At 41.0% G+C, this 24,849-nt stretch overlaps 1 protein-coding gene across 1 annotated transcript in view; it reads left to right on the top strand.

Moving 5' to 3' along the window:
- Positions 1 to 24,367, top strand: part of capn1 (calpain 1) — a 50,475-nt gene extending 26,108 nt beyond the window's left edge. Inside the window, exons 5-22 of the mRNA XM_036146319.1 lie at positions 3,514 to 3,647; positions 5,584 to 5,752; positions 16,720 to 16,803; positions 17,703 to 17,788; positions 18,941 to 19,015; positions 19,109 to 19,269; positions 19,807 to 19,967; positions 20,063 to 20,074; positions 20,254 to 20,465; positions 20,990 to 21,029; positions 21,121 to 21,186; positions 21,620 to 21,677; positions 21,803 to 21,867; positions 21,971 to 22,039; positions 23,103 to 23,181; positions 23,295 to 23,411; positions 23,575 to 23,633; positions 23,728 to 24,367. Of these exons, the coding sequence (XP_036002212.1) occupies positions 3,514 to 3,647; positions 5,584 to 5,752; positions 16,720 to 16,803; positions 17,703 to 17,788; positions 18,941 to 19,015; positions 19,109 to 19,269; positions 19,807 to 19,967; positions 20,063 to 20,074; positions 20,254 to 20,465; positions 20,990 to 21,029; positions 21,121 to 21,186; positions 21,620 to 21,677; positions 21,803 to 21,867; positions 21,971 to 22,039; positions 23,103 to 23,181; positions 23,295 to 23,411; positions 23,575 to 23,633; positions 23,728 to 23,754 (1,674 nt within the window). The 3' untranslated portion in view covers positions 23,755 to 24,367. The remainder of the gene's footprint in view (positions 1 to 3,513; positions 3,648 to 5,583; positions 5,753 to 16,719; positions 16,804 to 17,702; positions 17,789 to 18,940; positions 19,016 to 19,108; positions 19,270 to 19,806; positions 19,968 to 20,062; positions 20,075 to 20,253; positions 20,466 to 20,989; positions 21,030 to 21,120; positions 21,187 to 21,619; positions 21,678 to 21,802; positions 21,868 to 21,970; positions 22,040 to 23,102; positions 23,182 to 23,294; positions 23,412 to 23,574; positions 23,634 to 23,727) is intronic.
- The last annotated feature ends 482 nt before the right edge of the window (positions 24,368 to 24,849 follow it).

Here is a 24,849-nt window from a genome sequence, read left to right as displayed (position 1 = left end):
AGGCCTCTGAATTACCCCCATCCCACTATTTAACATCTACCATACATTTCAATCAAAAGCAAAAATACACAACTCTGGGTAAATTACATTCCTGCACTGCCTGCCTATACATTTAACCTGTTAGCATACACAATTCAATCAAATTTTTTTTTTTTAAATGAATTTAAAGAATTTTTTTTTTAAAGATAGCCAGCCATGTTTCTAATATGAAAAATCCCCGGCACAGACTTTGAAATGGCACATCTACTGCACGTATGCTAAACTGCTGCAGAATAGTTGCAAATGCCAGTCAAAGGCCATCACAATGCTAATGGCGCATCAAAAATGACATGCATAGTTCACTGATGTGAAATGACTTGATGCTCTTCATGTTTAGACCCCAGTAAGACCTGTTTTTTTTTTTTATATACATGGTCATGCATGGCAAGAAAGGAACAACTTTCAATCCATCTCCACTTTTGGCTGCAATTAGCTGCTGCAAAGGATGTGGTGTTGTTGGCTGGAGGAAGTGTATGAAGGAGATATTTTGAACTATGTTTGGAATGATTGGCAGCTTTTCTGACCCCTATTTACTGATAATTTGGCTCAACTGAAATGAACCTATTCCTGCAGGACTTTCTTATATTTGCTTGTTTGTTATATAGTTTTGAATAGAGAAGTTTCTTACTTCTCTCTCATGCTTGGTGTTCTGTTTTTTTCTTTTTTGTTATTGTAGTTTATTGCTTCATTCGGGTAGGGATTTGGGATTTAATGATCAGCAACATTCAAGAAATCTATTAAACTCCTTTCCTATCCACAGCAGAGTAAAGTACAAAATGTATGATGTTGCCATTTTATTTTATTTATTTTTTTGGCAAGAGAATGCACCTTAAACACCCAAACAGGTCATTCAGTTCTTGCTTGCATATACTCTGCTGTAGCTTTAAAATGTAGCTGTGTTGAGTTTGTTCTTGCTGCTCTTTTTGAATCTCTGGTAATTGCACCTTTCGGTACTAGACAGTCTGGCTCTGTTTCAGATTTGCAAACATGTCAAGAGCCATGAATGTGAATAGTTGACATTCCAGGCATGTTTTTTTGTGTTTTTGCAGCAGGAAAAAAGCCTTTTACCTCAACAGTTTCTCCTTGGTTAGAAGGTAAACTTCAGTTCAGCCACGTCCCAACAGCCAATCTACAGCAGCAGGCGGTGCGAATGAGTCCTTCTGCCCCCTGCTGGACAGCAGGCCTCCACTCAAATCTCATTCCGCAGATCTAAACCATTAACGTCTGCTGGTAATGATTTGATTATATTAGACAAAAACTAAACCAAACAACTAAAGGAGATAAAAAAAAAAAGATCAGTATCATTGAATAGTCCAATGTTTTGTCACCTATTTCAGAAAGTGAAACTAATAAATGAAATGGATTCTTTACACAAAGAGCAATCCATTTTAAGTCTTATTTCTTGTCATTTTATTGATTGTTTCTTACAGATAATGAAAACCCAAAAGTCAGCGTTTCAGAAAATTTAAACATTGGTGAAAGGTTGAATATTGGGAACTCCTGGCGTCGCACCCTAATTGGCTAATTAACTCAGAACACGTGAAAGGCTTTATTGAGCCTCTAAATGGTCTTTCAGTGTTGGTCAGTAGGCGACAGTCATGGGGAGGACTGGCCACTTGACAGATGTCCAGCAGATGGTTATTGACACCTTCCACGAGGAGGGCGACCCAAAAAATGGGTTGGTGCTAAAGAAGCTGGCTTTTCACAGATTTCTGTATCCAAGTCTATTCACTGAAAGTTGAGTGGAAGAAAAAAGTGTTAGGAAAATGTGCCTCAGGGATAACCACAGCCCTGAGGATTATCATGTGAAATCTATTCAAGAATTTGGTGGATCTTTACAAAGAGTGGACTAAAGCTGGAGCCAGGAGCCACCGCACAGACAAGTGGGCTGCAAGCGTCTCACCTGGACTAAGGAGAAAAATAAAGGGATTGTTGCTCTGTGGTCTAAAACCCTGTTGTTTTAGGTGAAAGAAAAGTTTGCATTTCATATGGAAGTAAAAGGTCCCAAAGTCTGGAGGAAGAGCTGAGGCGCAGAAGTCCAGTGTGAAGTTCAGAGAGATGCCGATTTAATTTCCCAGCAGGACTCGGCGCCTACCTACGCTGCCAAATGTACCAAAAGCTGGTTCAACGCCCATGGTGGAGCTGTTCTTGATTAGCCAGCAGACTCCCCTGACCTGAACCCCAGAGAATCTGTGGGCTTCTGTTAAAAAGATGAGACGCCAGACCCAACAAGGCAGATGACCTGAAGGCTGCTACCAGAGAAATCTGGGCCTCCATGACGCCTACGCAGCAGCACAGGCTGACCGTTTCTATGCCACGGCACATTGATGCAGTAATTCATGCAAAATCAAATATGAAAATATACTTTTTAGAAACTTGAGCTTTCTGTTTAAATTATGCTTTTATGAATCTTATGTGATCAAATTTTCTGAGGCACTGAACTTTGGGTTTTTTGTTATATGCAAGTCATAATAACAAAACTATAAAATGAAATGTCTTCAAGCGGGTCACTCATTGGTAATATAATTTAGGAGTTCTGCTTTCTGGAATGAGTGACAAAAATATTTAACTATTCCACAACATTCTAAAAAACATTTTCAGATGTACCTGTTTTAATTCTTTAATTTAAAGAGACAAAACTGAACTATTACTGGTAGACGTGAACGGGTTCACTTCTGGGAAATTAGACTTTTTTTTTTTTTTTTTTTTTTTTTTTGAATAGCTGGCGTCCAGCAGGAGGCAGTATGACTCATTTTGTTTAGTTTGTTTCCACCTAAACATAAGGGCCTGTTGGCAAAGAGAAACACAAGATTTAAGCATATTTACTTGTAAAGCTTTTATTGCATCTGATTTAAATGGGTTGAACTTTTTCTAAAAGTATTTCAGAGAAATCCACTCTGTCCTCTGTGATAGTTTACATGCTGCGGAGAAACCGGTTTGATTGGGAAAACAGTTCCTGTCACATCGGTTCTCTGAAAAGCTTTAACAGTTTATCCAGTTAGACAAAAGGATCTCTGTATTCGTTTTGTATTGCTTGAGTTAAACTAGGATATTTTTATTTTCACCTTTTTTTGTGTTAATGTTTTGCATCAAAAAATATATTTTTCTTTAGCTAGTTTGTTAAAAGGTCAACGGCAGAGGAAATTCATCTAAGCTTGTGAGTTGAGGCAACTGTCAATGTAAAGCCAAGTGATGCAGATTTATTTTGGTTCATTGCATTGGAGATGAAATTCAATTTATTCACTGCTTTTATTCTTAAATATCTCAATTCTTAAACTGAATGTTTATCCTCCTTTGTAAGGTTTTATTTACTTAGAAATGTATAAAAATATTATTGTTGCTAAAACAGTTTATATGTTAGAATGAGATTCTGGACACAGGATCTCAGTCCCAGAATGCCCAGAATCTCGTTAAAGGTTCTCTGTGTAACATCGTTTTCCCCCCAGAGTTTCTAACTTTCTCCCTGTAATGCAGTTCTGGCAGTTTGGAGAGTGGGTGGAGGTGGTGATTGATGACCGTCTGCCAGTGAAGGATGGGAAGTTGCTGTTTGTCCACTCTGCAGAGGGAACCGAGTTCTGGAGTGCTCTGCTGGAAAAGGCCTATGCCAAGTAAGTCTGCAAGAAAGCTGACAAATCCAGATGTGGCTGTTTAGATGCAGGGTCGTAGATCTCTGATGACGATCTCATTGTTTCTGCTCTTTATACACTTACAGTCAGGCACATCCTGCTAGTACTGGGCTGGATCCCCTTATTTGCTCTCAGGACTTTTACAGTCTCGCTAAAATCTTGCTCCGTGTTGACGTAACAGCCTCTCACGGCTGTTGCCGATTTGTTGGCTGCACATCCATGCTGAGATTCTCCCATTCCACCATAATCCACAATGTCAGAGTCAGGAAACCAGTTTGAGATGATCTGCGCTTTGTTACATGGTGCATTATCTTGCATGGAGGAACCCTTAGAGGACGGGTGCACTGGTCATAAAGGGACAACAACACTTGGGTACACAGTGGGTTTTAAACAATGCTCAGTTGCTAGTAAAGCAACACCAAGGAAACGTCCTCCACCCTGTTAAACCACCAGTCTGCACTGTCGACACAAGACAGGATGGATCCATGCTTCTGACCCTACTCTGGATGTTGCAACTAAAATCGAGAATGGGCAGACAGGGCGACGTTTATTCAATCTGTTGTTCTCCAATTTAGGCGCGTCCGTGTGAACCGCAGCCTCGGTTTCCTGTCATTGGCCAACAGGAGTTGCGGCTGGTGTGGTCTTCTGCCGCCGTAGCTCATCTACTTCAAGGTTCAACGCGTCAGACATTCAGAGATGGTATTCAGCATACCTTTTGTGGATTTTAGCAGGTTACACCTTTAAAGAACCGGTCCGCCCATTCTTCTCCAGATTCCAATAGCTTCAAGCCGTTTTCACTGGATATCTCCTCTTATTGGGACCGCTCTCTGTAAAACCAAGAGATTTTGTTCTTGAAAATCTCAGGAGATCGGCAGTTTTTCCACACCAGCTGGATTCAGTCAAAACTAAACCCTTTTCCCCCCCCTGTTATGGTTATAAATGCACTGAGTTCCCTGCATGAGATTGAACAGGTGTACCTGTGTGTGTATATCACATGTGCCGGTACCAATAGCTGGGCATGCTGTGAGGTATGCGCTAAAGTTGCAGACTACTGTTTACTATAGAGGCAGGTTAATTTATAGATCTTGGGGTTTTCCTTACTAACTAAACATGGTTTAGCTGAGGCTTCCCAGGAGAACAGAAGAAGAGCAGACATTGCATTGTTATGCTTTTGCAAACTGACTGCTTAGCAACCGACTCATTTCTGGAGCTTAAGCTGCTCTAGTAGGACACCTAGTGGTTGTCTAGCATGATGATTTGGTAAATAGTGAGCTGTGATTGCTCAGTCAGCTTTTCATTAGCACAACAGGCTGCTTGGTGTATTTTTGTTTGTTTGTGTGGTTGAATTTGAGATATTTAAGAATGTGGCACTTCTATTTGAAAATAAAACATGTCTTTTAAATCGAGACGTTTACAGGAGCTCCATTCCGGTCCGACTGTCTTAAGATCACAGATTTGCAGCTTGAATAAATTGTTTTCTCTTTCGTCTGCCGTTTCTCAACCTCAAATTGCTCGAACGTTTGAGCTGCATGTGGAAAACACCGGCTGGGAGCACGGCTGATAAAATACTTGAAGCTTTCTAAAGGGGGTTCAGTGATTGAGAGCTGCAGCTGCTGCAGTGGACAGCTGCGGTCTCAGTTGTGCGACTGAACCACAGCATTGTTCATGTACCGGCATGCCTGCCAAGTTTAAACAGTTCCCCATGTTAATGCAATGCGAACGTGAGACTGATGCCTTCTTATATATACATGATTACTCACATGTTCATATATGGTACTCCTGCTCCTTGTGAAACGGCGAGTGCTGCAGCTGTAGTTTATGTGTAATGTTTGACCCTAATAACAGCGTGGAGTTGTTACAGCCACTCGTCTCCTTGGTTCTCCACTCGAGCACTGAGCAGAACTGTTCTGGTCCCCAGATTGAACGGCTGCTACGAGGCCCTGTCGGGCGGGAGCACGTCGGAGGGCTTTGAAGACTTCACCGGCGGTGTGACGGAGATGTTTGAGCTGAAAACGGCCCCCTCAGACCTCTACAGCATCATCAGCAGAGCCGTGGAGAGGGGATCCCTGCTTGGCTGCTCCATTGACGTCAGTACCGGTCATTTATTTATCCTGTAACACTTTATTTGAAGGGGTGTACATAAGACTGACATTACACTGTCATAAACATGACATAACACCTGTTATGAACATAAATGACTCCTTATGAATGTTTAGGACTGTTGTCATTAATTGTCATTCGGTAAATTATGACACTATTAAAGCAAAGTTGACATTGTTTAAAATGTCTTTATGACAAGCCCTTAATTTAACCTAATTCCAAACCAAGCCCTAAATTTATTTTAACCTAAACCCAAATCAAGCCCTTAATTAGGCGCCTGCCTTGCATGTGCAATGAGGAGGCAGTGCTGTGCGAAGCACAGCACTGCCTCCCAATGCAAATGCATGGGCAGGGCCTATTACTATTCACCTCTAAAGGCGTCTCTTTATTAATATTAATATTCTTTATTTTTCTTCCTTCACGATTAATGCGGCCCGAAACATAGCGTGCACCCCCACAATATAGGCATCAAAACCTGTGGCTCGATCTCGAGATGTGTGCTACTACTTTTATTGGGATTTCGAGTTACCATGGCAACAAAATAAGCGAAAAACCACCCCCAAACAACCCCATAGGAATGAATGGAGTCCGGGAGAAAGAAAGCCTCAAAAAAGCCTCAAAATGACCATTTTCAAAGCTGTACTGGTTCGTCATGCTTCCACCTACGAACACCATTTAACTTCCAGTTTGTAGATATTTCTGTGAACTACTCAAAAGTGAAAACGGGATGTGGATATCTCTTATCGTCTCTTCACAGTTACTCCTCAAAGCTCATGTCCAAAAATCAGCGAAATCATCGTTTACAATGAAAGTCAATGACGGAATTCTCCAACCGCTAGAGTGGCCCACTCTAGCTTTTTTTAAAATTTCAAAACTCCGAACAACTTGACCTTACTCGCTCAATTTTCACTCTTTGTAGACAAATTATACATCAAAACGTAGGTATTTTTGTCAGGATTCGGGAAATGTAATCCTCATTGGTGTGGCATTTATAGATTTTTCGCAAATCACCTCAGACCGACACAAACCCGAAACCTCCCCCATTCATTTCCTATGGAGCGGTTTTGAAAAATGACGTCTAAAAATCCAAAACATCACATGTTTTCGCATCGTCGCTACTCCTAAACCGTTTTATGTACAGACATGAGACTTTCACACATGAATGTCCCAACCCTTCTGGCACTCAAGAAAAATGAATTTTGTGGATAACTGTTACGGTTTTTCCACAGGAACAATTTGTTCGGGAGTAGCGAATGTGCAAAATCCTGAAATCGCTTTGGAGCTGCATTTTCCCACATCATCCACTTTTTTACATCGTCGCTGTGCCTACACCGATTTTTGTAAAAATATGAAAATGAGCTACATGGTCATCAAAAGCCTGCTGATACTCACAGTGAAATAATTATTTTGATATCTCTTATACTTTTTTAGCCAGAGCGATTTGTTCGGGATCATTTTCAGAGGATTTCTGAAATTTCATAAAAATGTCCTTTAGATCATAATTTTTTACGCCTTTATTAAACTTTTTCCAGCAAAAACCGATAGCAAGTCTTCTTCCCCTATCCGTTACGAAATAAACACAGAAAAAATTACGTCTCTACCATTTACGGTTCCGGAGAAATCGTGCGTTGTTCGAGGCAAAGTTCTCCATTATAATCCAATAGGCAGACTTGGACACCAAGTGTCTGCACTTTTTTAGACTGGCCCGCTGCAGCTGTGTCAGTGAGTTTCCATGACGACGGAACTCTGAGGGCCAGTGGGAGACGTTCCATTGAGATAGAATGGCAACTTTCGACGCCAGCTGCAGCGGCTGTGATTAATGTAGAAATCTGAAATTCGCACAGTCACTTCCTCTTAACATTTTAAAACTTTCATGTGACTTTCAGCCATGTGTCAGTTTTCTGTGCCATTTTGGATGTCACATGCTTTCCTATTGGGTCTTTGCTTCCAACAGGACCTGGCATGATAACCAGACACGACCCAATTGGCCAATACAGCACCACCCACCTGTGGGAAATGGTGCTACACACCATTTTGGTCAAATGTTGAGTTCTGGGCCCAGATGTGGTGAGGCTGAGTTGCTAAAGGAGGCCAATCTGACCCATGAACTTTGGTCACGTTTGGTGACATTAAGTATTGGCACCCCTATTTGAGGCACTTCCCAGTACAGGATTTGGACCAAACTGACAGAGTATATTCACCCGGTGATACTGAACACAACCATGCTAGCGGCTAACGGTTAGCATGTTGCTAACCGGAAGTAGCTCTAGGAACGTCTCACCAACTTTTGCTTCACAGAGTCTGTTCGTACTTTAGAGAGAAAGCTCCACAAGAAATTTGGGCTACGTCGCATAAAGCATATCCCAGCTATGAGGTGTCAAACATCCAATGCTTTTCAATGGAGGACCAAACCCGTTATGGTCCCAATAATGCATGCCCATATATGGAGCTACAGTATAGCTCAGAGGGAGAGTGCAGGCTTACCATGCAAGAGGTCGTGGGATCGATTCCCGCGTGGGAGACTAAGAGTTTTGTATTATAATCCCCACATTGTGTATATTAAAACATGTGTGCTGATCCCATGAAGTATTTTTTTTGTACCACCCGCCATTTTGAGTTACCATGGCAACGTTATGAACAACGTTTTTTCTCCCTATTTGAGGCTCATCCCAGTACAGGATTTGGACCAAACTAACAGAGTACACTCACCCAGTGATACCATACACAACCATGTTAGCAGCTAACGGTTAGCATGTTGCTAACCGGAAGTAGCTATAAGAAGCTTGTACAAACTCCTGCTTGACAGATTTGGTGAATTTTTGGATTTTCTCCAGTTTTAGGCACTTCTCAGTACAGGATTTCAACCAAACTAACAGAGTAACATCACCCGGTCATACTGAACACAACCATGCTAGCGGCTAACCGTTAGCATGTTGCTAACCAGAAGTAGCTTTGGGAAGGTCCTACCAACTGCTGCTTAGCCAGGGTTCTTCTGCCTTTACAGACAGAGAGAGGGCTGCAGCTGTCAGTGAGTCTCCATGACAACGCTGCTAGCAAGAGGCTCCTAGGAGGTCCATTGACTTAACATGGCACCTTTCGACGGCCGCCGCGGGGGCTGTGAAGGCCATAGGAAGCTGAAATTCGCAGTGTTGCTTCCTGTTGCTATTTCTGACGGTACGGTACGCACTGAGTGGCAGGCGCCTTGCTAAATTTCTTCAGAAATTTTTCTAGTTAATATTCTTTATTTTTCTTCCTTCACGATTAATGGGGCCCGAACCGTAGCGTGCACCCCCACAATATATACATCAAAACGTCTGGCTCGGTCTCGAGATGTGTGCTACTATGTTTATTGGGGTTTCGAGTTACCATGGCAACAAAATAAGCGAAAAACCACCCCCAAAACAACCCCATAGGAATGAATGGAGTCGGGGAGAAAGAAAGCCTCAAAAACCCCTCAAAAGGACCATTTTCAAAGCTGTACTGTGTCGCCATGCTTTCACCTACAAACACCGTTTAACTTCCAGTTTGTAGATATATCTGTGACCTACTCAGAAGTGAAAACGGGATGTGGATATCTTTTATCGTCTCTTCACAGTTACTCCTCAAAGCTCATGTCCGAAAATAAGCGAAATCATCGTTTACAATGAAAGTCAATGACGGAATTCTCCAACCGCTAGAGTGGCCCACTCTAGCTTTTTTAAAGATTTCAAAACTCCGAACAACTTGACCTTTCTCGCTCAATTTTCACTCTACGTAGACAAATTATACATCAAAACGTAGGTATTTTTGTCAGGATTCGGGAAATGTAACCCTCATTGGTGTGGCATTTATAGATTTTTCGCAAATCACCTCAGAGCGACACAAACCCGAAACCTCCCCCATTCATTTCCTATGGAGCGGTTTTGAAAAATGACGTCTAAAAATCCAAAACATCACATGTTTTCGCATCGTCGCTACTCCTAAACCGTTTTATGTACAGACATGAGACTTTCACACATGAATGTCCCAACCCTTCTGGCACTCAAGAAAAATGAATTTTGTGGATAACTGTTACGGTTTTTCCACAGGAACAATTTGTTCGGGAGTAGCGAATGTGCAAAATCCTGAAATCGCTTTGGAGCTGCATTTTCCCACATCATCCACTTTTTTACATCGTCGCTGTGCCTACACCGATTTTTGTAAAAATATGAAAATGAGCTACATGGTCATCAAAAGCCTGCTGATACTCACAGTGAAAGAATTATTTTGATATCTCTTATACTTTTTTAGCCAGAGCGATTTGTTCGGGATCATTTTCAGAGGATTTCTGAAATTTCATAAAAATGTCCTTTAGATCATAATTTTTTACGCCTTTATTAAACTTTTTCCAGCAAAAACCGATAGCAAGTCTTCTTCCCCTATCCTTTACGAAATAAACACAGAAAAAATTACGTCTCTACCATTTACGGTTCCGGAGAAATCGTGCGTTGTTCGAGGCAAAGTTCTCCATTATAATCCAATAGGCAGACTTGGACACCAAGTGTCTGCACTTTTTTAGACTGGCCCGCTGCAGCTGTGTCAGTGAGTTTCCATGACGACGGAACTCTGAGGGCCAGTGGGAGACGTTCCATTGAGATAGAATGGCAACTTTCGACGCAGGCTGCAGCGGCTGTGATTAATGTAGAAATCTGAAATTCGCACAGTCACTTCCTCTTAACATTTTAAAATTTTCATGTGACTTTCAGCCATGTGTCAGTTTACTGTCCCATTTTGGATTTTACATGCTTTCCTATTGGGTCTTTGCTTCCAACAGGACCTGGCATGATGCCTAGACACGACCCACTTGGCCAATACAGCACCACCCACATGTGGGAAATGGCACTACACACCATGTTGGTCAAATGTTGAGTTCTGGGCCCAGATGTGGTGAGGCTGAGTTGCTAAAGGAGGCCAATCTGACCAATGAACTTTGGTCACGTTTGGTGACATTAAGTATTGGCACCCCTATTTGAGGCATTTCCCAGTACAGGATTTGGACCAAACTAACAGAGTACACTTACCCAGTGATGCCAAACACAACCATGTTAGCGGCTAACGGTTAGCATGTTGCTAACCGGAAGTAGCTCTAGGAAGGTCTCACCAACTTTTGCTTCACAGAGTCTGTTCGTACTTTAGAGAGAAAGCTCCACAAGAAATTTGGGCTATGTCGCATAAAGCATATCCCAGCTATGAGGTGTCAAACATCCAATGCTTTTCAATGGGGGATCAAACCCCTTATGGTCCCAATACTGCATGCCCATATATGGCGCTACAGTATAGCTCAGATGGAAAGTGCAGGCTTAGCATGCAAGAGGTCGTGGGATCGAAACCCGGCGTGGCAGACTAAGATTTTTGTATTATAATCCCCACAGTGTGTATATTAAAACATATGTGCTGATCCCATGAAGTATTTTTTTGTACCACCCGCCATTTTCAGTTACCATGGCAACGTTATAAACGACGTTTTTTCTCCCTATTTAAGGCTCATCCCAGTACAGGATTTGGACCAAACTAACAGAGTAACATCACCCGGTGATACTGAACCCAGCCATGCTAGCGGCTAACATAATAGCTTTAGGAAGGTCCTACCAACTGCTGCTTAGCCAGAGTTCTTCTGCCTTTACAGACAGAGAGAGGGCTGCAGCTGTCAGTGAGTCTCCATGACAACGCTGCTAGCAAGAGGCTCCTAGGAGGTCCATTGACTTAACATGGCACCTTTCAACGGCCGTTGCGGGGGCTGTGAAGACCGTAGGAAGCTGAAATTCGCAGTGTGGCTTCCTGTTGCTATTTCTGACGGTACGGTACGCACCAAGTGGCAGGCGCCTTGCTAAATTTCTTCAGAAATTTTTCTAGTTTAACCTAATCCCAAATCAAGCCCTAAACTTAACCTTGTCTCTGTTAATGTCAAGTTGTCATAACAAAGACATTTTAAACAATGTCAACTTTACTTTAATAGTGTCATAATTTACCGAATGACAATTAATGACAACAGTCCTAAACATTCATAGAGTCAATTAGGTTCATAACAGGTGTTATGTCATGTTTATGACAGTGTAATGTCAGTAATGTACACCCCTTCAAAGTGTAACCATTTATCCTGAGATGCAAGAGCATCACGCCGTTTCAGCATGAAAGTGGATTTATTTTCTCAAACAGGATTTTAAAAGAGCTTTTTTTTCCTCCACAGTAAAACAAAATAAAGTTGGTGAAACATATATTTTATTTCTTGCTGATGCAGCGCAGAGCGAGCTTTCCCCAGACCGTTTCTCCCTGATTCTTTGAACATTTATTTCCACAATCCATGCAACGAGAGAAATGGGTATTAAACTCCCTGCTGACTTTGTACGTTTGCTCACTTGCAAACAAATTTAGTTTGATTTTTATTTCAACGTGGGCAAGCAGAATATTAACCCAGAAGCCAGATTAAACATGTTACGTGATAAGTAAAATGTTCATGTCAGAACAAGAATTTGATCCGTTTGAGTCTAGAACTTTGGCTCCTGTAGGTTGGTTTTGTCGTAGAAATACATCAGTGAACCAACTACAGATACTTCAGCTGATATAAAGCCCACCTGCCCACTGAATCCATTTCTGCCAACCCACCGTTTCCACCTGCATGAGCGAGAACAAATCGCTGCCAAAGAATGTCAGGGACAAGGTAGCAGATCTGCTCATGGCTGCCAGGTGCTGCCAGTCCTTCAGTAAGAAGCTCTGAGAGAAGAGGGACACCTTATAGTTATTCAGAACTAGAGGACGTAGAAAATGACCGTCAGTCAGCCTTGGTTTGGAGCTCCTTGTAAGGTCTTGCCTCATGGGATGAGGATGAGGATGAGAACGGTGATGGATCAGCCTGGAGCTACGCAGGAGAAGGGAGCATAGACTCTAAAAAATGCACTGCTGGCAAACTGCCCTGCATTGGAGTAAAACCTGCAGCTGGGCGCTGTAGAACCAGCAACTGCAGGCTTTTCCCTGCCAGCAAACTTCTAAACGATTCAGAGAAGGGATTGAAGAACGTTGTGTGATCAGATGAGACTAAAATCAAGGGAAGTTTATTTATATATAGCATTTTTCAGCAGCAGGAGGATTGAAAGGGCTGTGCATGAACAGAAAAAAACAGCTTCAACACTAACATTTAAAGCTTAGTTTGTATTCAAAGTTTTTGTGAGAACAGAAATGTTGAAAATGACCCCAAGAACACAATCCCCACTGTCAGACCAGTTTTTCTTTTTCTTTCTGCGTGGGAAAAGGGCATGTTCAACAAAGGTTTGGACAAGAACCTTCAACCATAACACCAAATCTAAAAATAAAAATAAAAATCCCAGTCTAATTTTCACCTTTTAAACATTTACACCTTTTAAAAATTTACTCTTTTGTGACTTGTGAGCTCTTTTTAAAGTTTGTGTTTTTTGCCTGCCTGGTGAAGAGTTTAGAGCTAAATGATTTAGACCAGGGGTCACTAATTAAAAATCAGCGGGGTCCGAATAAAGAAAATCAACAACCAGTAAAGGTCCGGACACATTTTTTATTACAATCCGTTACTTTAAACAGTATTTAACACGGAAATAAAATGTTTATGCATCCACCTTATACATTGACTTTTTAAACAAAAAAATAACATAAAAATAGAACGGTTTTCTATTTTAAAATCCAATGTGCTTTTTGAAATAGAGAACCACAATCTTTCACAGTTTGGTATATAGACAATTTCTTGACTTTCACATCTTTTATAAAACAACTGAACTTTTTTTAATTTCATTTTTATGACTTAATGAGAGAAGTGAGCTTTAGGCTGCCCTGCAAGGATTTTACACCTGGGTTTGATTGGCAACAAAGCCAACCTCAAGCACATATCGAGGTGCTCATTCGTTCTGCGCCTTTAAATCAGCTATTTTCTCCGTATGTATGAGCAAGCGGATATGTTTGGGAACGCTCCGGAGGGCTTTGCCATATTAACAAGAGAAGCGGCGCAAGTGAAGTTAGCACAGGGGTTGAAGCAAAAATAATGTTTGACTAAAAACATTTTCTTGCCAGCCCATATATTCCTGGGGCCGTGGACATCATGCCGCATTAGTTGGCTCACTTACTTAGTGTGCAAAGTCAACTAAATCTGATACTTTTAAAATATCCATTGAAAATTCCTGTATCTCTGCCACCTTTCAGCTTTGAAGCCTTTGCCTCATCCTGGACAGCCTCTCCATCACTTTCCACATCCACATCATCATCTGGGTTACTTTCATCTCTGCAGCATCAAGTTCTTCCTTCACACTGTTGACAAACTGGTCCACAGTCCACTTTACAATCCCAGCTCCCTGTCCTCCAGAAACCCTCCATAAACTCCAGCTAGTACAAAGACAGCAGCTTCATCATTACATAATCTACTTCACATCTGTACATCAACTCCACTGGCTCCCTGTCACATTCAATATAAACCAATTTTATGATCATACAAGGCAAACACAGCCTTGGAAATGCAGGACACATCACCAACACTATCATGATATAATACATTTTAATTTCACACAGATTGCACATGACAATAATTCAGTCTCTGTTTTGGCCGTTATTGTTCACCAATTAATCATTACAGTTTAAAAAAAGGCATGATTTAACTTTTTTGAAGTTTAATAAAATGGTTATATTTTAGCCCAGTAACTGGAGACCTGTCCAGGATGAACCCTGTGTCCACGCTCCACTTTAACTTCATAAAAAAACTCTCTGAGAATCGCCTTTCTCTGGCCTTACCCAGTTAAAACCTGTTCTCCAGTCCATGTTGTAGCTGCAGTTTATTTGTTTTATCTTTTTGATGTAGTTTTCTTAACAATCTGTAAGCATCAAAATCCTTGTCATTTTATTTATTGTCCTGGAGCGCAGCTGCTCATCAGGTGATCAATGCTGCATACTGACTGACAGCAGATGCAGCTCTGCCTTCTTTGTTTCAGAACAGCGCAGGGTTGTTTTTTTTTATTATTTTTTTTTTTTACTTTTTCCGAATCGGACCCAGTCAAATGAGGCACATTGTTTCACAGCCCAACTCTTGTTCTTCAAGGGTCATGCTAAATTAGCCTGAGCTAGCGCGTTACTCTTCTTTGTGTTTAAATAAAACATAGTAGCGAATCACGAGGAGATCCCTGGTTGGTCACCGCGTTTATCAGCGAGGAAATAAACGCTGACAGAGGACATGGCCACAGGTGGAAATAATTCATTAATTAACTGCCGGAGCAGATTGACGCTTACCGAGGGAAGTTGTTGTCAGCTGCTGAACTTTCTGACCTGCTGGTTCGCATAAATCCAAAGAAAACCTTTAACCACCGCTACTTTCATTCATACCATCTGTGGCCAGTTTAAAATTCTCTCCCAAAAGTTAAAATGATGAACACCGATAAACCTCAGACTGGCAATGTCCTCTTTGGAAAGACCCGCCCTGCTCTCATTCTGATTGGCTAATGTCCCGGCTCTGCCAGGTTTGATTGGTTAAGAGCAACTTGTGTTTAAAACCTTGAATAAAAAGTCTAGACGGAATTTTTTGTGCTCAATTTCCAAATGACGGAAATCCGTCGCAGCGACGGAGAACTTGAGTTAGACACTGTCGTTGGACAACATGCAGTAATATATACATTTTTTAAATGAGGTTGGGTCCGGATTAGGTAGCAGCTGGGTCCGGATCCGGACCGTGGTCCGCTAATCCGTGACCTCCAATTTAGACTCTGTAAAAAGGAATGAGCCAAATGCTGAGATGTGTGCAAAACTGGTGACCAATGACCACTGATGCCAATTCTGCCTTGCTCTTCAGCAAGACATTAAACTTCAAATCAGCCCAGGGCTCTGTTTTACTCTTTCTCTATTCATTGATGGGATTTAAACTTTAATGTATTTTTCAGTTGATTGACTTCATATTAAAATACATCTAACAAAAAAATCAGCTGGGGATAAAATTCCTAATATCCCTCGACGTATGTTGTCTCTTTTTTAGAAACTGCCGAATTTGTGGTTTTACGGACTTTAACGCAGGCTCATCTTGGTCACAATCTCTTTGGAAACTTAAAATAAAGTAAATGAGTCTAAGCACAGCTGATGAGCACTGCAAAAACAGAACTAGAAATAAGTAAAATGTTCTTAAAATCAGTGTATTTGTCCTTGATTTGAGCAGGTAAATAAGATAACTTGCCAATGGAGTAAGATTTTTGCAATTAAAATAGGAACAATTCATCTCCATCATCTTATTTCAAGTGCAGGATGTCTAATTATCTTATTTTAGGGGTAAAAATACTCGTTCCATTGGCAGATAATCTTATTTACCTGCTCAAATCAAGGATAAATACACTAACTTTAAGATCATTTTACTTATTTTTAGATCCGTTTTTGCAGTGAGCTGCACATTTAGTAATGTTGGAAAGTTGCTGTTAAGGAAATGTGGGGAATCGGGTTTTAGTTGAAGCCACAAGAGGGCAGAGACGCCTCCGAAGACAGAAGCTGGCAGGAACTCAGCGTGTCAAAGGCTTTTGATCAGGGCCTTTATTTGCAGACGGGGAGCACTGAACCCTCCGCTGAAGGCCGCTCGGTCTGATCAGTTTGCCTTCCGGTCCGTTTTAGTTTGGCTTTGACGAACCAGCAGCCTGGCAGGGAAAAAAGATTCGAACTTTCCTCCATTAATGATGAAATAGTGAATCATTACTTTATCAGAAGGCTCCGCTGCTAAAAGGACATTACAGCAGCCGTGTGCATGGGTGACCGGCTGTAAAGTCGGAGTGTTGGAAATGTTTGCTGTACTTATTGATCTTTAGTTGCTACAGTAATAAATCTAAAATTGATGCGGCGTCTGCAGGTTGATTAAACATAATCAGAGTTCCTTTCCTTTAGATCATTTGCCAATAGTGATGATTAAACTGTGTCAGCGACCCGCATTCAGAGTTCCCGCGTTGCATTGTCTCTCTCACAGATCACCAGTTCGTCAGACATGGAGGCCGTCACGTTCAAGAAGCTGGTGAAGGGCCACGCCTACTCTGTGACCGGTGTGGACGAGGTGAGCCGTCACGCCGGGGGACGCGTGGTTGGGATCAAACACAAATCGGATAGTTATGATTAAATGTGAGCGGGCAGATGAGCTCACCAGGAAGGCCGGCTGCGTCCAAGATGTCCCCTCGATCCAGTTCAGGCGTTGGGAGACAGGACTAATTTTAGTGTTAAACATTGTCTGCCACCCCCGGGTGTGGAGCTGTTTCAGAGCCGGAGAGCTTTTTCAGTGACAGGCTGCTGCATCCTAGATGCTCAAAGCAGCGCCATCACAGATCCTTCCTCCCAGTAGCTGCTACCATCTAACCATCACTGCTCCCAACAAACTCAATAGGTGTTTATCTTCCTGTTTTTTTTTTTTTTAACATTTTGAAGATTATTGTAAGCAGTCTTATTGTTATTTCTTATTTTTATTCATAAATGCTCAGACTCTACAGTATTTACTCTTATGTTCTAAATCTGGTCTAATTGGGCAATCTGCTGTTCTTATTTTCGTTTTACCCTTTATGTTCTGTTCTAAATGGCTAGAGATGTAAAACTGATCGGGGACATTTTTTTTTTTTTTTAAAGTAGAGTCTATATTTGCATGCTGTAAAAAACTGGCTTATTTACTGTTTAGTTTGGCTCGTGGTCTGACTGTAATCTCATTGTTGGTTATCGATTAGAAGCTCCGAGTTCTGGACATGCTGTGCCACAGATGTTCGTTCTGCATATTCAGGGATTAGTTTATCACCTGTGTGAAGAGCAGCTGACTGCAGATCACGATGCAGCCCGTTGTTTCCCCGTTTCTGTACGTTTTTATCAGATATGTGGCTTGAGTTCAGCTGTTCATTTTAGGGTGAATGTGCTCTACAAGAGCAACCGCTTGTGCAGTACGGACCTAAATGTGAGCCGTTTCTTTGCCTGAAGGTTATGTACAGAGGAAATCCTACCAAGCTGGTTCGCATCAGGAACCCCTGGGGGGAGGTGGAATGGACCGGGTCCTGGAGTGATAAGTAAGGTCTTCCACGCATGTGGAGTTAACATAACTTTATTTTCTTTCTTCTATCGCGGCTGACCCGATTCGAGTGTTTTTGGAAGTCTGTGGTGGAATAATTTGATCCCCGCCCCCCCCTGTGGCACTGTTACAGTTGTTTTGATTTTTGTATTTACTGCTTTCATTGTAGATGTTGACAAGTTTAGGTGAGTAGCAATTTTCTCATGAAGATCAACACGCACTAAAAGGTTCTCTTGTCTTTCTTATTTTGAAGAATGCCTAAGAAGCCCTGGCCCCTGTGTCCTTTTACACTTTTACATCAATCAATCAATCAATCAATCAATCAATCAATCAATCAACTTTTATTTAAATGGCCCATTACAACACACAAGGTGACCTGTACATGAAATCAATATATAGAAACAGAATTATAAAACCTAGAAATAAAAAGCTAATACAAAATAAAGTACAAACTATGACGCCATGCTACTGAATGTTCAAAGCCAGTCTGAATAAATGGCATTTTTAAGGCCAGGCTTAAAATCTAAAGTCAGTAGTGGTGCTAATGTCAGGAGGCGTCAGTGTTTGCACCTAGCTCTAGGGACTTCTAAAAAGAGCTGCTTTGTTGCCCTAGTCGGGTTATGAACACACTTAAAAACAAATGGCAATTTTTTTTTAAATCAAATCTAAAAGAAACTGGAAGCCAGTGGAGAGAAAACCAGATATGATGGACAACTAGTTGAACGCCCCCAGAAGCTGTGATCCTCTTACACTGCAAAAACGGAACTAAAAATAAGTAAAATGTTCTTTTAAAATGAGTGTATTTGTCCTTGATTTGAGCACATAAATAAGATGATTTGCCAATGGAATAAGGTTTTTCCACTTAAAATAGGAACAATTCATCTCCATCATCTTATTTTAAGTGCAGGGTATCTAATTATCTTATTTTAGGCGTCAAAATACTCATTACATTGGCAGATCATCTTATTTACCTGTTCAAATCAAGGACAAATACACTAACTTTAAGAACATTTGACTTATTTTTAGATCCGTTTTTGCAGTGTAAGTGAAATCTAAATGGAAAAAAAGCTTAATGGTTTCTGACTAAAAGCTGACGTAGAAGTCTACACAGCGCCATCTATTTACTTTCCTCTCTTCATGAACTCCTTAGCTCCAGAGAGTGGGACCAAGTGGATTCCTCTGTCAGAGGCCGGCTTCAGAACCGCAGTGAGGACGGAGAGTTCTGGTGAGTCTAAACCCGTGCTGTGTCAGCATTTCCACTCACACCAGGGCCCACTTTGGGACTCGATCGTAAAAGAAGCCCATGTCCGTCTCCCAGGATGTCCTTCAGCGACTTCCTGCGAGAGTTCACCCGCCTGGAGATCTGCAACCTGACGGCGGACGCGCTGCAGCACAGCCAGATGAAGAAGTGGAACACGTCGCTCTTCGGGGGGGAGTGGAGGAGAGGCAGCACGGCTGGAGGCTGCAGGAACTACCCAGGTACCCAGCAAGATGGAGACGGCTGGGAGGTGGCAGAGGAAAGCGGCGATGAAAAATGAGGGCAGAGATTCTAACTCGATTTTGTTGGCGCAGTTCAGCGAACAAAAGGTTCTTTCAAAAGCTCCAAAGTCTCATGTCGGGAGTCCCATGGTGTTAGATTTACTGAACGGAAAATGCTAAATGCTTCTTTTATTTCAGGATGTATAAACTTTTTTTTTATTTTGTTTAAAAAAGGCGCCGTTGTAGAGGGATGCGGGGAAGATTTGGGTTGTTTTCTGGAAGGAATGTGGACAAGTGACTCTTATTTAAATGACAATCAGGAACACAATGCTATGTTTCCTGAAGGCTTTTGGAAATTCTCCATTCTAGACGTCTTGGTTGGTTTTGACTGATTTTTAGTTCAACAAGTACAAATCGGATGAAATAAACTTAACTTCCTCCTCGATTTAATAAATAAATAAACTATTAATATTTGATTAGATATTTTATCTTTAAAGAAAGGCATCATGCAGTGACCTTTCACCCCTCCCTCTGCAGCGACGTTTTGGCTGAATCCTCAGTTTAAGATCATGCTGAAGCACCCCGACGCCCCCGGCCAATCGGACTGCAGCTTTCTGGTCGCCCTCATGCAAAAGGACCGCAGGAAGAAGAGACGAGAGGGCAAGGACATGGAGACCATCGGGTTTGCTCTGTATGAGGTCAGCAGCAGTCTGGACAAATGTATCAATTAAAATCTTTTGTATTTATGTTTATTTTAATATCCCTTAATATTCGTCTTTTGTCTCTTTTCTAGGTTCCGAATGAGGTATCAGTCTCCTGATCTCTCTCTTTTTTTTTTCTTTCTCCAGGAATAATTCTTAGTAATGTTGGTAGAGTTTAACTCATACCTACTGTGAAATTGCACCTCCAGTTATTTTTTAAATGATGTCATGAAGTCCTATTAAAAACCCAAAACGCTTTGCTACCTCTAAACCTCTATCTTAGTTCGTGGGTAAGTCTGGGGTCCACCTGAAGCGGGACTTCTTCCTCACTCACGCCTCCAGCGCTCGCTCGGAGCAGTTCATCAACCTGAGGGAGGTGAGCTCGCGCATGCGGTTGCCGGTCGGGGAGTACATCGTCGTCCCCTCTACCTTTGAGCCAAACAAAGAGGGCGACTTCGTCCTGAGGGTCTTCTCTGAGAAGCCTGCCGGCTCCGAGTAAGTGAGCAGTTTAGCAAGACTTTTTGTTCTGTAAGGTTTTCTGCCAACTTACTTTTGCTCCTGTCTCAACTTTCTTTTAAAAAAGATTTTTCTATTTTGCTGCTATCAAAGTCAAGATTACACTCTTAAAAATATATATAAAATTTTAGCACGTTTGCCTGCCATGTTCCATTGTGAATCAAATCAGGGTTAATGAAATTTGTAGGTTATTACACTTTTTTTTTTTTTTTTTTTTTTTAAATTGATTTAAGTTTTACACAACACCACAACTTTTTTGGAACTGGGGTTGGGAATGAGCCAAGAGCAAACAAAGAGCCTAGAAACCAACACATCAGATGTCCTAACCAAATAAGACATTTTGTTATAGTACAGAAGAGTGTTTTTCATAATAATTTATTTTCTGAAATTATTTTAGTTTTTTTTCGTGGTTTTGGTGTCATGTTTAGCAACTTTTGCCGTCTATATAATCACATCTTGTAGAAATCAAAAGTGAATAACTTATTTTCCATTTTGGCTTTCAGGGAGCTTGATGATAAAGTTGTTGCAGACCTTCCTGAAGAGGTGAGAGGATCTTATCGACGCATTTAAACTATGAACCAAATTGATAGTTTAGGAAGAAAGTGTGATCAACTTTTTTTTTTTTGTGTTTAAGGTTAAACTTGATGAGAGCCAGATCGACGCGAGCTTCAAGAACCTCTTCAGGCAGCTGGCAGGCGCTGTAAGCACACTGTAAAGCTCTTCAGAGGGAGCTTCACCTTCCTTTAGAGCTGGGCGATATGGACCAAAAACAATATTTAGATATTTTCAGGCTGAATGGCGATATCCGATATTTATCGCAATATGTTTTTCATAAAGTAATTTTAAATGGGCTACTCTGAATTAAAGCTTTATCCCAAATGGCTCACAGGCACATTGTTTTCCTAACAAACAGCTGTGAATAAATATGAGAAATTGCTGTAAAATAACCTACTGGAATCTATCAAAGTGCAATTTTAACTGAACAAAGACCACCTCAATGTAGTCTCATCTCATATCTCTTTTACAAAAATCTCGATATCTTTGAAATCTCGATATATTGCCCAGCCCTACCTTCCTTCACTGTTTCATTGGCTATTGTGTTTAATTGACCTGAATTTTGTCTGGTCCAACAGGACATGGAGATCAGCCTGAATGAGCTTCAGACCATCCTGAACAGGATCGTGGGCAAACGTTAGTAATTCAGGAAAAGCATCAAAAGTTTTGTGCTGCCATTGCTCTAATACAGCTGTGGGTTCAGTTCAGTATGTCTTATGTCTGCTTTTTTTTTTTTTTTTTTTTTTTTTTTTTTTGACCAGACAAGGATCTGAAGACAGACGGCTTTTCTAAAGAAGCTTGTCGCAGCATGATAAACCTCATGGACGTATCCTTGAAAATGAGCTGGAATATGGGTCCTGGACTTAAAGTTCCCATTTTTTTCTTTACACATTTTAAAATCCTGAATGTTCCTGAACCTTGTGACTCAGGCGGACGGGAGCGGGAAGCTTGGGTTGACGGAGTTCCACGTTCTCTGGGAAAAGATTAAACGATACCTGGTGAGATTCAGCACTAAGTCTTGATCACTGGTGTTCACTATACCTGGCAACCGCTATGCATGCAATACAGTGCATTGCAAAAATATGGCCCTTATCTTTTTCACATTACTACCACTTACATTGATTTCAAAATCCACTTTTTTAACCTTTAAATACATTTTGTTGGGTACTTAGAGTCTCTAAGAATGTGGAAAAGTTGAATGTAGACTGTCCAGAAGCTGCATAGATAATATTATACACTTTTTGGATCATATTTTTCAAGCCGTTCAGTTCTCTCTATTCTCTATCATGTTAGTTGTTAAAACACATGTTACAGTATTTGCTGCAGAGCTGCTAAACAGGGTCATGAACCTATGGCTAGCCCATTTTGCCACTCCGCCATTTTAACTTTTTGCTGCAAACTGAAGGACACAGAAGCTATAAATGGATACGTCAAAATGTCTGGTTGATCATTATACCGACCCCCAATGCTCTGCGGTCTTAAGGGAGGCGGGGTCATGAAGCGCTGCCTTTAGATTTAAAGAGACGGCACCAAAACGAGTCGCTAAAAGGGGCCGTGGGGCAACGCCAACACCAACAATGAAAATTCAGACCAAATCATTGCTGTTTCACTTCATATAGACCACAACTGAATGATTCTAACATGAAAAGGAAGAACTTAAAAGCATAACATGTCCCTTTAAGCTGTACTTTTTCTCGGTTTGTTATATAAAGTACATCGATGTTTGTGATAACATGACAAAATGTGAGAAAGATCAAGACTTTTTACCCGTTACCTTCTGCATGCATACGAGTTTGAATCCTACAGGTAATAATGTCTTTAATTTTCCTGTAAAAGTATTTAAAGCGCTCAGAATAAACCAAAATAATTGTTTTTTTTTAGGTTTTTCCCAGCTGCTGCAGTTTATCTCGATTTTTGTAGTTGTAAAGTGACAAAAAGTGAAAGTTTGAGCCTCACAATAAGAGTATTAAATTTGAACGTGTTGTGTATTTTGACAACCCAATTGAATCGTTTCTGTATTTTTTTCCCCCCCTCTGTCTCCGTGTGCTTCTGCCACACCAGACTATATTCAGACAGTTTGATTTGGACAAATCCGGCACCATGAGCTCCTACGAGATGCGGATGGCCCTTGAATCAGCAGGTTCTGTTTAACTTTAATAAAAGGAAAAAAAAATAAGATAAGAAAATGAACTCTGGCTTGAGGTCAGACACATTTCAACCGTTGATTGTGGCGTTTTGTCCTCCCTGCTTCAGGTTTCAAGCTGAATAACCACCTGTTCCAGCTGATCATCCTGCGCTACACCGAGGAAGACATGGCCGTTGACTTTGACAACTTCGTCACTTGTTTAGTCCGACTGGAGACGATGTTCAGTAAGCCACATTTATTTACCCCTTATGCATCCTAAAATAACACCTACCATGGTTTCTATCCCAGCTGTTTCAAAAACGGTGCCTGGAAACATGCCAAACCTAGAGGGAACAATACCCCAAAAATAAAATGTAAGATGCATTTTCTTTGCTCTTCTTTCAACAGAAACATTTAAAAACATGGATACGGATGGAGACGGTCAAATATCCCTTAACTTCTTTCAGGTTAGCACTGAACGCCATGATTGCAATTTCTCATTCATCCTGCACACATGCTGTAACCTGTGGTAATTCATTTCCTGTCCTACTGATTCCACAGTGGATTACTCTGACCATGTTTGCCTAGAAGTGAGGGGACTCCGTGCACCACGTCCCGCTGCAGCTCCAGGCCCAGTATTATCAGTTTTTTTTTTTTTGTTTTGTTTTTTTTACCGAGTGCCTTCACTGTTCCTGTTCCTCCTATCCTCCAGGGGGCTCACTGCTGAGGCCCTGTGACGCTAACACGGACAGACTAGTCATTCCAGTGCCTGTATCGGAAATATGCCACTTTTTTAAAATTTTCATTGCTTGTTTAGCCAAATGAACGGAGCTCACTTGTTATAGCTTTGCTCACTGTGGGTGCTATTTTCTTCCCCTGAACTAATTCAGATCAAGTATATGTGCATGAATCCAATTATGGGTTGGGTCTAAGAGGGTGGACACAAGGTTTTTACTTTTTTATAGCACTTTTTTGAGTTCAGAGAGGTTTTCATTTTTACCACCGTGCTTAAAAAAACGGCGGGTTTAAAAGGATCAGGCCGTTTTTTTCTTCACCAAAACTAGAATTCTTCAATCATTTACTTTAGTTTATATTTCTATTAGCCTTTATAATTTGAGTTTGAAAGGGCCACCCGTGCAATCTTTTTTTTTTTTTTTTTTTTTTTTTAGAAATGAAATCAATTACAACACCTATTTGGCACCTTTAGAAGCTCTACCTTTCTTGAGTGTTTTTATTTTTTATTTTAGTCTTTTTCTTTGTGGCCATCATCATGAATACGTTCACTTGTATAAACACCTCTGCCACAATTTCTTTTATTACTATGCAAAGGAAAAAAGTGCTAAAATTGTACCAAAAGTACTCCTGTTTTATTTTACCAATTGTTTGTGGTTTAATGTTTTTTCATTAATAAATGTGATAAAACTTTTTTTTTTTTTACCTTGATCATTGCCCCTTTTTTGATTGACTCAAATTAGCCATTTAGCTACCTAATGTTTCCAAATGGTTGTCCAATGCTCTGTAACTCACTTCTGTCCTAAATTAACCATTCAGACCATTTAAGCTGGGGGTTCTGTTAAGAAGTAAATGTCTTACAGTAGATAATTTCCTTGGCATCTTTGCTTTGAGGAAACGAAGATTAGTTTTGGCGCGAACAGCTAGCTGGAGCGGGGCTAAAACCAAAGG

The sequence above is a fragment of the Fundulus heteroclitus genome, chromosome 14 (genome assembly GCF_011125445.2).
Source record: "Fundulus heteroclitus isolate FHET01 chromosome 14, MU-UCD_Fhet_4.1, whole genome shotgun sequence".
Taxonomy (NCBI): Eukaryota; Metazoa; Chordata; class Actinopteri; order Cyprinodontiformes; family Fundulidae; genus Fundulus; species Fundulus heteroclitus.
The sequence above is the reverse complement of the archived record's forward strand: the minus strand, read 5'-3'. Positions and strand labels throughout refer to the sequence as shown.